Source organism: Acipenser ruthenus, chromosome 3 (assembly GCF_902713425.1).
Source record: "Acipenser ruthenus chromosome 3, fAciRut3.2 maternal haplotype, whole genome shotgun sequence".
In the NCBI taxonomy this organism is placed as follows: domain Eukaryota; kingdom Metazoa; phylum Chordata; class Actinopteri; order Acipenseriformes; family Acipenseridae; genus Acipenser; species Acipenser ruthenus.
The window spans coordinates 22,067,682-22,082,329 of NC_081191.1; the positions used below are offsets into that span (position 1 = coordinate 22,067,682).

Sequence of the window (14,648 nt, forward strand, 5' to 3'; positions counted from 1 at the left end):
TCTTCTCTTTCTAGCTGAAACTTGGCACTCTGTAAACGACATGCACTCACTGCATCTAGCCACCCCAAAGGGCTATTCCCTCTTTGACAAACCTCGCCTCACTGGCCGAGGCGGGGGAACTGCTGTTACTGCAAATTCTGTGCTCGCTTCCTCATTTCTTTCTTTGCCTGCCTTTTCTTCATTTGAGCATCTCACCATCAAGCTTCCCTCTCCCATGTCCCTCACCCTTGTTGTTATTTACCGTACACCTAAGAGAAACTCTGCTTTTATTGCAGAGTTTTCAGAATTCCTCTTCCTTGTCTACACTTCTACTGACAAAATCCTACTCCTAGGTGACTTCAACATTCACACCCTGCATCTGCTCATCACCAGGGGCCTTGATATCTCCAATCTCTCCGTCTCAGATATCTCTCTCTCTGACCATTTCTTAATCACTGCTAATATTAATCTCCCTGCTCCTTTTTCCGCTACTGATACTGTTATCTCTTTCCGTCCCAAGAATCTGCTAAATCCACTGAAACTCTCGGAATGTGTCTCTGCATCCCCTCTAACTGGTACTCTCTCGTCCACCGTTGATGATGCGGTGACCCTCTACGTCACCCTTACTCATATCTTTGACACTGTTGCTCCGCTTACAACCACAACCGTCAAGAAAGATCTAAACTGCCCATGGTACACCCTCGAACTTTGATTGTTTAAGTCTTCCTGACGCAAGCTTGAGCGCATGAAGGTCGTCTGGACTAACGGTTCACAGAGAGATCTGGACCGACCATCTCGCGAGCTACAGGCGTGCGCTTGCCGCGGCCAGGGTGAAATACTTCTCTGAAATCATAACTATGGGACACAGTAAACCCAATGTACTCTTTAAGACCATTGACCAAATCCTACATCCAGCCACTGACAGATCAACTACTGCCACATGCCCCCTGGAACCCTGGCCGACTAATCTTGTCCGTCTCTGTACTGCTGATCTTGCTCCCTCCATTAGGCACTCTCTCAACCTGTCCCTGGACTCTGGCTCGGTTCCTGCTGCCTTTAAGCTTGCCCGAGTTACGCCGGTACTCAAAAAACCCTCCCTTGACCCGGAGGAGTTGGCCAGATGATTCTGGACAGTGAGGAGGGCAGTCTCAGTGGAATGGGAGGGAGGCTAGATTGAAATCGGGGGTAAAGGGAATTGGCGGATATGTAATGTGATAGATGCGAGTGGACTAGCTGCTCAAGGAGCTTAGAGAAATATGGGAGAAGAGAAATTGGGTGTTAATTTGCAATGAATACAAAGTGAATCCCAAGGGCTTTTGAAGATGTTGAAACACTTCAAGAAAAATAATCCAAAAGCTTCATTCCTAACCAATGTGAAAGCTTTACCATTTCAAGTTTGTGCTATTACACTATTAAGAAAACTTGAAAAACACCAGGGATTTGTTTTTAACAGCAGTAACATAAGTTTGTATAAGGCCTACTATGCCAAGGCACTTCAAAACACTTCACAAAGAAATACAATTTGCTAGGCTTGCCAGGATAGGTGATCTCTTAATGTTTTACTTCTTACCTACTTATTCTAAAAACAGGAAACACAGTGAACAGCCTAGGTGGTTAATGTACAGAAGACCGTGATGTTTTTCATCAGCATTGTTAGTTTTCTTTAAAAGCAAACAGAGCAACACAAGCTATAAAACGATGGATTCCAGAAAGCTCTGTGAGGTTAATTATGAGAACAGCTTTCAAACAATTTACAAGGGGAAAAATAGCAGCATTGTTTTCTTTGAACCTTCTAATCGGTGAACCATGTTACTGGATTTACTGCACATTTGTGTAGAAAATTTGTCTCTGTACCTGTTCAGCACAGTTACACAGGGCATTACTAAGGTGTACCGATACCAAAGAAAAACAAAAAAACAAAACAAGGATAATGCTAGAATGAAACAAAACCATTAAATGCAAATGTCAAGCAAGAACTATCCAAGTATGTTACAATTATAAGGAAGGATTTCATGCATATTACACACTAAACAAATAATAAGAAGAAGTTAATCTAGATGTGATGTCACAAAGGCATGGTGAAGTATATCAGTAGAGCAGAGGCAGGGGCAGACTGTAGCATGTTCAAATCTTGAAAATTCCTTGTGTGATTCATACATCCCTTGCATCATGCCTGTGATACACACCTAAAATAATATATATATATATATATAGTAACAATAAAATAAGGGACTATCTTGCCAACTCTATACTAAGCAATCTCTATTCAGTTGAGCTGAGACAGTTTCTTATTCATATTGTACTTGACCTTTTATTTCTGTCGTGAAGTGTTTACTTAAAAAACATCCAAATACACATATTTGGTGTTTGTTTGTTCTCCATAAACAAGTACTTGTTTGGGGGGAAGCATATCTATAACCATCCAAACGGCTGCATGCAGTAAGATAAGCCCTAAAAGGGAAGGACACAAATATTATCATTATTATTATTATTATTTTTAAAGAAGATCATACTTAACATTTTTTTTTTCATGCCATCTGTTCTGAAGCGCAGTCAGGAACGGCATACTTATCTAAATGTTTCCACAACAGAAATCACAGTGGATAATAAAAAAAGAAAAACACAGCAGGGAATTAATAAGTTCTTGAAATGTATTTTTGTTTATGACTGTAAGTTGCCCTGGATAAGGGCGTCTGCTAAGAAATAAATAATAATAATAATAATAATAATGATAATAATAATAATAATAATAATAATAATAATAATAATTAAGGATCTGCTATTTTCCTAATATTTATCATTAACACTCTTTGTGATGAAGTTGTCTATGAAAAGATGCTAATGTTCATTTTCACTTCTGTTTGTTATGTATGCTTTTAGTTTGTTGAATACTAAACATATGTTATGATGAAATTGTTCAATGGAAGTTGATATACAGTAATTTACAGCGGTGCCAAAAATGATTCAGTTACCCTCAGTATTAATATAATACATTTATATTGTATATAAAAGTAACTGTACATTTAATTGTGTAAATAACAACATTTCCTCAAATACAGATACTGAGATCACAGATAGAGATACAAATACAAACATTGGCACCTTACCACATTATAGTGATTCTGACAGATACCTTCAGTATATATTGATTTAATAAAGCGAGATGACAAAGAATATTAGCACTGCATTGTGTTATGAATCCCCCACTGGTAAAGCACAGAGGACTGGAGCCTATTCAACAATGACACTTCCTCACCTCACTTCACCTCAGAAAATCTGCAATCTTTTCAGTATACACTTAGAAAGTCTTACTTATACCAACAGAAAGAAAAGTAGCAGGTAGACTATGCATTTTACTTGCAGCCATGCGCTGTAAACATTTCTATGCAACTTTAAAAAGTATTTATTTCTGTACATGCAGTATATGTAAGGTACTGTATAGTAACATAACGTGTCAAAGCAGCATTGGGGGATTACTGCATGCAAAACACGTTAACGCTGTTTAGTGAATTCTGTAAAATTACTTAGTACTGCAAGAGTTGAAAAATACATTAAACCACCGACCTTACTATACCTAGTATAATTTTTGTGATTCACAAAACTGAATCAGCCCTGCCACAAATGGCACTAATTGGCAATCTGGCGGTTTATGCTTAGACAAGATGATAACAGCAGGAGAATGTGGACCGTGAAACTGTACAGCTGATGAGTCAGTGTGCTCTACACAGGTCATAAATCATATCTGACCTTTACATCTCACCAGTGTCACCTCTGCAGCACTGAGATGTGACAACGTTTCCATCCTTGCTGAGCTCAGAATACAACATGGGATATAAAAAGGCACTTGATAATCCTGTGCCCCCCCCCCCCCCCCCCAAAAAAAAAAGCATTAAAAAGAGTAATAACAAAGACATTAATATCAATTTTCTTACCTCTTATTAGCATTAGCAACGTTATCATTGGTTCATTGATTATCTTTTTTTTTTCAATTCTAGATACCGATTTTTAAAATAGAGAGGACTTGGTACTTAATCACTTCCTGTAGACTACCTGGGTGAGAATCAAATTGTGCACAGGAAGATGTTAGACACAAAGAAGAAGCTTTTTTTATTATTATGTTGTATTTCAAAAATCTGCTCAAGTGACTGAAAATAGTGTTAAATACTTTTCCCAACCGGGACTACAGTAGTACTCACTTGTACCAACTTACGCCTTTTCAACCTCAACTGTAAACTTTCAAAACTGTCATTATGTGTACTGTATGATGTACTTGTCAATGAATGACAGAATAAACAGACTGCATGATATTAAAGGTTAATGTTTATTTATTTATTTATTTATTTATTTATTTATTAGCAGACGCCCTTATCAAGGGCGACTTACAATTGTTACAAGATATCACATTATACATTATTTCACATTATACAGATATCACATTATTTTACATACAATTACCCATTTATACAGTTGGGTTTTTACTGGAGCAATCTAGGTAAAGTACCTTGCTCAAGGGTACAACAGCAGTGTCCCCCACTGGGGATTGAACCCACAACCCTCCGGTCAAGAGTCCAGAGCCCTAACCACTACTCCACACTTAAAATGACACTGTGGAGTACACTCCTCTGTAAAAAGCAGGCAGTGGTTGTTGCGCCAAGTCAAGACAAACCACATCTGTTCTTGTGCTGTAGAAAAAGCTTGTTCCATTCATTTCACCTTAAATTACATTACAGTTAAAATTATGTTAGTAACTTACACCTGCACTCTGAGTTATGAAAAGCCAGTCACTCCCTACAAGGCCAGGGCAATACATAGGCAAAAATCCTTACACTTCCATCCTACAGAAAAATCCACCATCCACATTCAAGTGTACAAAAACTACTGTACTACTACACTGTCAAATGTTGCATAAATTGGACATTATTCCTAAAAGATGGCGAAAATTTCCGGCCATTAAAAAAAAAAAAATACTGGGCAATATTTAACACATATGATTTATAAAACTACTGTCTGGTTATTTTACTGACCAGTAATGGTTTTAGATGTGATTTACCGTCAAGGATTGTTACCGAGAGATTGTATCTAACCAATTGTCAGAGGTATGCAAATGAGCCGTGTCCCCTACTTAAGACGTCAATGGCATACACCGTCTGTTTACACCGTCACATTATGGCTACGGGACATGTCTGGAGACAGCTAGGTTGTCCAAAATATCGAGATGTCAGGTTAAAAAAAAGTTAAAATAAATTGCACACACACACACACACATTTATAGTGCTTAGTTTATTTTAAATGTATAAATCATTGCACTGAAATAGCAGTAATGTATTCTCCGTACACATTACATTATGTACAAATATAAATTTGCACAATAGGTATCTACAGCTATGGCCAAAAGTTTTGCATCACACTATAGAATTAACATATGAAACCTGCTGAATATTGTTACGTTAACATATTGAATTACATAATGCTTTGTCGATTTTCATATAGAAAACCTGACAAATTAAAAAAAATTGACATTCTAAAACCTAACATGAAATCCTGTACTATGGTACTATTATGGCTTCTGGTAGACTTTTGCAATATTATTTTCTAATTTCTTTGGTTACATGATGTTAAATAAAATGTCATTAATGTTCATATCTTTTTTTTAAATGATGTCTCATTCCTAAAATTCTAGGTGATGCAAAACTTTTGGCCATAGCTGCACAGCACAGTGGTAAAATCAAATGAATAGCCAGCACACTTTCTTTTTACTTTGGCCTATAGGCTACTGGTAACAAATCAAATCATGATCGTACATTACACATACTGTACAAAGCTTAAAAAAACACATGGGTGCACAGCCGCTTCCGAGCAAAAATGACAGCGTTAGTGAACCACCGCGATAGCGCACGAAAACGTGATTTAGAAGTCGGGTCTCATGCGTTGTGTAACGCATATCAAATAGCGAATCATGCGCCCAGCCAATCAAAGCACAGTGGACGGAGTAAGGTTATAACCAGTAAGGATTCAACATTCCCTTTAAGAGCATCTGTGCGTCTGCGACAGTGAACAGAGGGCATTTTGAAACCAAAAAATAATAAGGAAGGAGAAAAAAGCACAATAAAATGTCCAGCAGCCCCAGTGAGGAGGATGACCAAGCCCCTCAAGCAAGGCTACGAAATAAAAAAAGTAATCTATAAGGCTTTGTCTGACCTGCCAGGCACTTGCAGCATCTGCAACCTCAACCACTGGGTCTTCAAGTTCAGCATTTGCTTCCCTCAAACCCTATAATCTTTCCTCTGTAAGTTCAACATCACATCCATTATGGAGAGCTATGTTATGTAAAACACAAACCGGGATGATATTGCTAGACTTCTGAGGAGTGTACTGTAGTGTTCCCCCAGAGGCATCCAAACATCGGAATCGCATTTTGAGGATTCCAAATGTTCGCTCAATTACATTACGAGCACATTCAAAGGTATGGTTATACCTTTGTTCAGCAGGAGTCGTGGGGCTGAGCAGCAGTGTCAGTAGCCACCGCTTCAGTGGATACCCGTTGTCCCCTATCAACGAGCCTCTCAGACTGTCATCCTGCTGAAACACAGAAGCCACCTGAGAATTAGCGAGGATAAACGAGTCATGAGCGGAGCCAGGATGGTTTGCATGCACATTTGTGATGTAATTGTTGGGATCACACACTACTTGCACGCTGACAGAATAGGTCCCCTTACAATTTATGTAGCGGTGGCTATTCTGTGTTGATGCGCATAGCTGCGCATGTGTGCAATCGATGGCTCCCAGGACACCAGGAAACCCATAACTCCCAAGAAAACCCTGCTTTGTATTTTGTTGCAGCTCGTGAGAGACAGGGACATTGATGAATTCTCCTGCCTGATTTACTAAAGCTGCAGTTACATCTTGCACTGCCCATGATACAGCCGACTGGCTCATGCCTGCAGTATAACCCACAGTACGTTGGAACGAGCCAGTGGCACTGGTTCTGTGGCTGAAAAAATATGGCAGGAGATAGCTGCTCAGGTTAATGTGGTTGGTACTGTAAAAAAGGGCAATCATATAGTGCCAGAAGCACTGACAAGATGAATGTTAGATTGTAAACAAAACCGCAGGGTCTTCTCACTCTTCTGGATCAGGTACCAAGATATCTCCCTCTTGATGTACAGTCCACACAAGCACACCAAAGCCTGGCATTTTCTTAGAGCAACGAATAGGCTACAAACGTGATTTATATGTTTTCCAACCAGTAAGTAGCCTATCCTGTTCAGACAAGTTAACAATGCAATTTAAATTATGCGTTACAAATAACAAAATACTCAAATTACTTAATTATTGGATAATTAAACATAGTATTGGCATAAAAACAGAAATTATGCTAGGAAATTATACCGTTAAGACGCATCTCATGGTACAGATGGAAACTGATGGATGAATATTTTATTATGGGTCTAAAACAGTAAATTCACTCTTAGCAAGACAGAATGGATTCAGTTACAGATAAACAACAGACACAAGAAAGAATGGTGCATTTGGGAATGTAGTTTTACTTTTTACATGGGGTCACTTTATGGAAAACTGCCCAGTTTAACCATGTTCAATAAAAGTAAACAAGAAAGCACAGGATTTATATAATTACTGTACCGTTTCAAAGCTGAGTTTGGTCAGTTTAAAACAGCAAACTACCAGGAGAAAGCATCCAGTACTGGTCATTGTTGGAATTTCAAACATTAATTACTGATATTCACAACAAACTTTCAAAATGTAATGCAGAAGCAGTGTAGTAACCGGTGTTTAATGAATATTCTTCAGTGAAAAGTGTCAAAGGTCTGAATCATCATTCCAATTTTATACTGATAACATGCTGTTAATAATTCCTATTTTCAAGCTTAATCACAGGTTTGTGCAATTGTGTGGCAAGTAAGATAGCTTTTTCATTCCAGCCACTAAGGTTTGGATTAATTTTTCTATTATACAAATTAATCTTCTTCTTTAAACAGATACTAATTCCACTGGGAAATTAAATAGCTGCAAAAGCCCAGGTAATGATGCAGTGGGGTTAATTTGACTTTGACCAAATTATTCTTCATAATGCACATTTTTACCAAGTGCAGCTGCTCTATTTCAGGCACAAAAGAGGCTTCCAAGTCAGAATTCAATTTGTTTATGTATACATTATGTGATGTATATACACATCCAGTATATCATTCTCGGTACTGCATTAAGTATCACATGCAAGTTCTGGCTTGAATCTACTGTACAGTAGATGCTCCGAATAAACCTGAAATTAATGATCCTATGAATTAAAATAGACATATAGAATGTCCTTTCATGTGGTCACATTTGTTTTTAAAAGAATGTTGTTGTCTTGTTCAGCTTGTTTGTATCTATTACTAACAAGAGTTCATTTCAGTTAATTACCTATGCATTAAGGGATGTTTCAGTACCATTCATGAATCTTCAGTGTTACTGAACAGACTGCATCACAACACATTATTTATCATAGCTTCCTGCTGTGTTGTATGTATTCCTACAATATCTTTTTTCACTACAATCATGATGGAAATGTCTTGCATTAATGTCTCAGCATGTAATATTTCTATCCAAATAAAGCTCAATTACTACATAGATCAGTACAGTATTGTTACAAATCTATGCGCAAACTAACAGATCACTGCTCAGTGAAATAAATAAAATAATGTAATAGCATGATAATGGGTCTATGAAGGAATAGTGCAAGCGCCTGTTTGTGAACAAAACCAAGCACCACATTTTTTTTTTAAAACTGTTTTCTTTGCATGTAGGCTCATACTGGCGATAATACAGTACAGCGGGGTGGGCACCTCCAATATCAATGCTTATGTGTGATGTCAAGATTTGTGTTTATGAGCGACAACATGTCAAACAAAAATAACTAGTAAAAACTGAATTATGCACATTAATATGTAAATACAAATAGCAACACAATCATGATTATGTAGAAATGATATTCAATGAATGTGTACAACACAGCAGGTACAAATAGTAACTAATGTGTTTGCAAACCCTATGGTCTGTTCTGTAACACTTCAAGATATACAATAGGAATGTGTGATATATTCATGTACTATACATATATTTGAAGTCAATATCTTTGACTCTTTGCACTGCCTAATGGAGGCAATAAGGCTTGCCTCCTCTACCTGAGCAGGGAAAGAAAACTAGATTTTCATATGGTGGTGGGTAAAATATGGTTCCTTCCTCTATTTGTCAAAGGCACTATTTACAAAGCAGTACAGAAAACAAAAATAATTAGGCCTACATACAGTGTACAAGCTTCAACATCCACCTCTACAGGGTATTTCTATTGCTTGAGTATTTCAAGTATCCCCCTTGCTATTTTTTTTTTTTTTTTACTCTAGGCACTACGGACAATCGTATCCCGAAATTTCAGATCGTAACGTGCAGTTTGGGCATTTTAAAATGTGTACGTTAGTGGAACTTCCCAAGGATGACACAGAAAATAAATTGGCTTAAATGGCTTTGTTGCCTCAAGCTCCGATCAAACCAATTCAGTGAGTTTGATAACTTACAGTGATGTATCCTGAAACTAAATGTGCTAAGAATGGCATTTTATTTTGACAATATTGTTTTTGTAGTATTGCCATAATTCGTACAGTATGTGAGCAGAATATAAATAATACAGGAAATGGCAGCTGTGTAACCAACAAGAAACCCTCTAGGTTAAAGCATTAAGTGCAAATTTATAAATGTTAGTATTGAGGATAACTTAGTTTCTGGCCACACCTATATGTATCTTATATCCATTCACTTAAGATTATCACTTATTTAATCATCTACACAAGCAATTCTTGAAAGAAAAAAAAAATATCATTTTAAACTTGAAGACTGAAAACACAAGAATCTTTTAAGGTAACAGACCCTGATTAGCATGAATCTTTGACTACCATACCTAAGGTAATCTATAGTAAGGGTTCATTAATAGAGGCCCCTCCAAATGTTGTTTTACAAGAGTTTGGTAAGACCTATTTTAGAGAACAACTGTTCTGTCTGGGACCCATTTCAAAAACGCAATACTGAGAAGCTTGAGTCTGTGCAAAAAATTGCTTGTAGGATTGTATTGAATGACTGGATTTGGGATTCTACCTTTGCTAACCTTCTTAGTAGCTCCTCTCTTAAACCACTAAGTGGTAATTTCTATAAGGTTCTGCATTCACCATGTTTTACCTCTATGTCAGTCTGTGCTCGTAAAATACATGGGCTGAGAGTCTCCACAGAGCTGCTCTGACCATCAGTCTTTATCACCTTCAGTTGTGTCGTTACTCTTTCTTTGGCACAGCCTTGGGGTTATGGAATGCCCTTCTGGATGTCATTGTCAAGCCTCTCCGGGTTTGAACTTGTTTTAGTCGCAATGAAACTGGTATTAAAATATAAATATCTTTATCTTCTTTTGACGTATTTATATGTATTTGTATGTATATGTGTGTCTATATGTATCTTTTTATTGATATTACTTTTGATGTATAGTAATTGTTGTATTGTATATTATTGAGTACGGTCTACTTCGGTCTCTCTTTGTATTAGTGCTGCACTATTGTACCTGTGCTGGCCTTGTGGGCACAAAGTGAATAAACTAAACTAAACAGTAAGGGTTCATTAATAGATGGATGTAAGTAAATCAAAATTACCTGCTTTCAGAAAAAAACAACCCAGGTTTTCTAAATGCAGATCATACTTTATGTTTAGTACATGTACCTTGTGTAAGTAACTGCAGGTTCCTGACTTCCTCCCTCACTCTCAGCTGAAGAACCTGTTGCAAGATGTGCTGTCGCTGGCTTTCTTGTGCTATCCCCATCCTCTCCAGCTTCTTATCTGTCAGTCTCATCAAAGCCCGACCTGAGGGAGAGAGAAATACCAGGGAAAACACAGCTGGTTAAACCAAATGTGGTTGTGCTGATCCTTCTGTTAGAAATAATGTGGACCCCTGCTATTAAGATGTAGTAGTGGGTTATAAGCTCTGTGACCAATCTCGAAATATCCCTTAATTGTTTGGAACTGTAAATTGTTTGGAACTGTAAATTAAATGCTGCTGATGAAGTCTCCTCAGGCCCTATTCATAAAAGTACTTGCCTACTGCCGTAATAAAACGAATTTTGTTTAAAACTAATGAAAGCTGTCCATATTGCTATTCATAAAATGATCTAAGCAAACGGGCGACTGTCGCAAAGCACTTTATGACTGGGTATACAGTCGTTCAAGAGCGAAAATCCACCTATTTTTGATGACATCATCAGCATTATTAATGTTCCCTGGGTGGCGTCAGTAGCCATTGCAAAAAGAAAAACAAAATCCACAGACAGTAGCCTACTACAGAAACCCGAGTCTGCAGCTTCCAGTCACGGGCAGTTTGCAAAACCTGATTCCGATGCCCCTGTCACATCTGCCAAAAAGTCAGGACATGTCATAATTTAGAAAAAAAGTGATTTTTTAAATAAATACTTTGTATTTTTGTTTTGTTTGGCAATGCTGGTAAACATTTTCCTTCATATAAAGCTACAGTTTTTTTTTGTTTTTTTTTCAAAATAGGCAGTGTTAATCACGGGTATGTCAAACTGTATAACAGAGCAAGTGTAGTAATAAAATATGTCTTTAAAAAAATAATAGTCTGCCGAGGCTGTCGTTAGTTTAGACTTGACTGTAGAAAGCGTTCAATAACTCCTAGTTATCGACAGCATTTTGCTGTCGTTCACTCTTATGAATAGCAGGTTGACGCTCAGGGCCGATGAAAACTTTATGCTAATGAGGTAATCGTTAACCTTTCCTCTCAATTTGTTAAAAACATGCCTTCATAGACGAAAATCATTGGGGAATTATCTCTTATGAATAGCAACTGCCGACTGTACTTCTGTTTTCTCATTTCGACAGGCGTTAACCCTTTATGAATAGACGCCTAAAGGGTTATGGTGCTACCAAAGCTATACTTTATAATGGCCATATTGCTGCCCTCATGTTGATTAAATCCAGGCCCAGGTCATGTTGAGATATACTTTTAGTTACAAGAACGTGGACGCATTTTGTTGAAACAAGGTACAGATAAACTACTTAAGTTTTATTTAATTGGATCTGATGCTTGGTGACTATGAGGTGCAGTAGCTAGTTTGTGCACACACAGCTTCCACCAGGAACACCAGAGACAATTAGACCTATTCTTTCATAATAAGGCAATAACCACAGGCAGTAAAGACATTACATTTATATCACCAACCCAATAATATATTTGTAACTCATACTGAGAGACCTCACCCTTGTTCACAGACAAATACACACACTGTTCCGTGAAAACCCAGTATATACCACCTGTATTGGCACTGTGCTGAATCAGTGACCAAATGACACATTAGTTAACTAACTCAATAAGCAAGTAATAACAGTCAGGTATTTCCCATATAAAGTAAATGAGAGAAATGGTGATTTATGTGCAGTCCATATTCTCAAACAAAACCTTTTGTAAAAATCTGAATTTCCACTGCAGACTTTTTTCACACCCCAGTTTTGGCTGTAACTCAGGTCAAATTAAAATCTCAAACAATTTTTAAACAGTATACTACTGCTTGTGACTGCGTGGCTCTGTAGGTTTATACCCTTCATAATTATCCAGGAATCAAAGTAGCCCTGGTTTTAAATTCATCATGTGCCATCTGTTCAATTTACGCTTAAGATTGCACCCATCTCATGTTTTTGACTCTTTGATTGAAGCTGAAGCTAACCAAATAATTCCAGTAAATCTTATCTCATATGTATTACCATAATTGTGTAAGTCTCACATCTTGCTAAATAAAAGACAAACACATTATGGTACCTTTACTGATTGTTCCTTTCATATATTTCAACGCTGCACTGCTAATGGGTACCTGCATTTTACTTTAAGAGGTCACAGGAAGGAAGATAGAGGGACTGAAAATACATGAGTCATTGGAAACAGCCATGTTTCTGAGAAACAAAACCACAGTGTGAGGCTTCTGGGAGTTCTTATAAAAACTCAGTTCAAAGACCAAGCAGTGTTTTCCCAGCGACTCACATGTTTTCACTGTTTGTATGTTCCTTCGTGGCACCTCTTGAAGAAGAATTCAGAGACGAGGCAGAAGTGTAGCATTGAAAAATCTGGAAGTAGCAATCCTTCTCTATATTTTAAAAAATATCAATGTCAGTTACCAATAAGGTACTTTATAGTCCTATTATGGGCAGCCAGACTGGCACTGATGCTGATATCTTCAAGGTGTTTTCAAAAGGTTCTACATAAATACATTTTCAATAATTACCACCAGTCATGGCTTCTGAGACTGTTCCTTGTACAACACCTGTAATTTGTACAATCCATACAGTCTTTGATATGGTAGCACCTGTCAACAGAGTGTCTACTATAAGACCTTTTTAAGAGTCTAATCAGATCTCTTATTTAATTGATCTTTGTATAAAATACTGAAAGCATGGCAATTTCACAGCTGAAAGAAAATAAGCTTAATAAAGCACTGGTATCAGATGCCCTCAGTTGGTGATTGGAAATGTATAGGGTGACAAACTCAGTGAGATAGTTTTAACAGTTTCTAAAGGGCTTCACGCAGTAGGTAAGAGGTTGAAGAACATTACTGCTATAATGCACACCTTACTGGTAACCAGCGTAACTGAGCCAGAACAGAACTTAAAGCATGTGTTCAAGATGCTTGGTGCCATTTTGCAGCCAAACTGTATTTTGCACCATTCTGTAAATTGTGTGTGCTGGGAGACTAGCAAAAATTACAGTAGTAGCCCAAACCAGAGGACACAACAAAGGACCTCCACTTCAGTAGAAGAGAGACGAGGGGCGACCATGGCCATGTTCTGTAGGTGTGCTCATTTACTCTAGATTTCTCAAGAATAAGGAGTGTTTACATATTTTATTGGTGTTGTGGTAACAGAAACACTCCAAGAAGCAGTTTACAGTCTGTTTGTGAGAAGCCAGGGCGGTCAGGATTAAGGTGCATTAGCAATGCTTTTTGAGGATGCTTATATTGCACTTACCTACTCCATGCCTAATGCCTCCTGTATTATTAGCTCTCTAATGTCTCAAGAGCAATACCATTTTAGAAAAGAAAAGACATTCTCCTAGGCTTAAAGATTTTGTTTCTTTGAAGTCTTTTAAAAAAATATCTGTATTTGAGGGTTATTAAATAGATTTGAGGAACCCGAGTCCTATAATGCTGCTAGAAATCTTAATGACTGGGTGAGGAAGCCGTTTGTGTCTTTACCCAAACACTTCCCTGCATCTTAATGAGAGCCGCAACACAGTGACACCATTTCATAATAAGATTCATCTGAAGTTGCACCGTTTTCTGCAATGCTACTGATTCATTTTAATTAGGTTGCTAGGAAAGAGTTAATAACTTACTGGAAGCAATTTTGTAGGTGACTTACTCCACTGATGGGAACGGTACTGATTATTGAAGTATGCACTTCAGGTTTTAATTTTTTTTTATATATCAAATTAAGGGAAACAGAGTATTTAACAAGAGGAAATGTGAGAGTGAGGCTCATATTAAGTGAATTACACCACAGTGCATTTCTTGGTATTAGGAAGCTGCACAAATGGCCATAAAGTGTTCTCATAGGATGACTTAGTTGCTATGTACTAAATG

The 14,648-nt window shown here is 37.5% G+C and overlaps 1 protein-coding gene across 3 annotated transcripts in view; it reads right to left on the reverse strand.

Annotated features, from left to right (window-relative positions):
- LOC117395008 (sterile alpha motif domain-containing protein 12-like) overlaps positions 1-14,648 on the reverse strand; it is an 88,057-nt gene that overhangs the window by 41,949 nt on the left and 31,460 nt on the right. For 2 of the 3 annotated variants that reach the window (XM_033993835.3, XM_033993836.3), the window contains exon 4: positions 10,732-10,872. In XM_033993835.3, the coding sequence (XP_033849726.1) occupies positions 10,732-10,872 (141 nt within the window). Of the gene's footprint in view, positions 1-4,348; positions 6,559-10,731; positions 10,873-14,648 lie in introns of those variants that run through there. The other variant, XM_059012716.1, reaches the window with a different exon arrangement.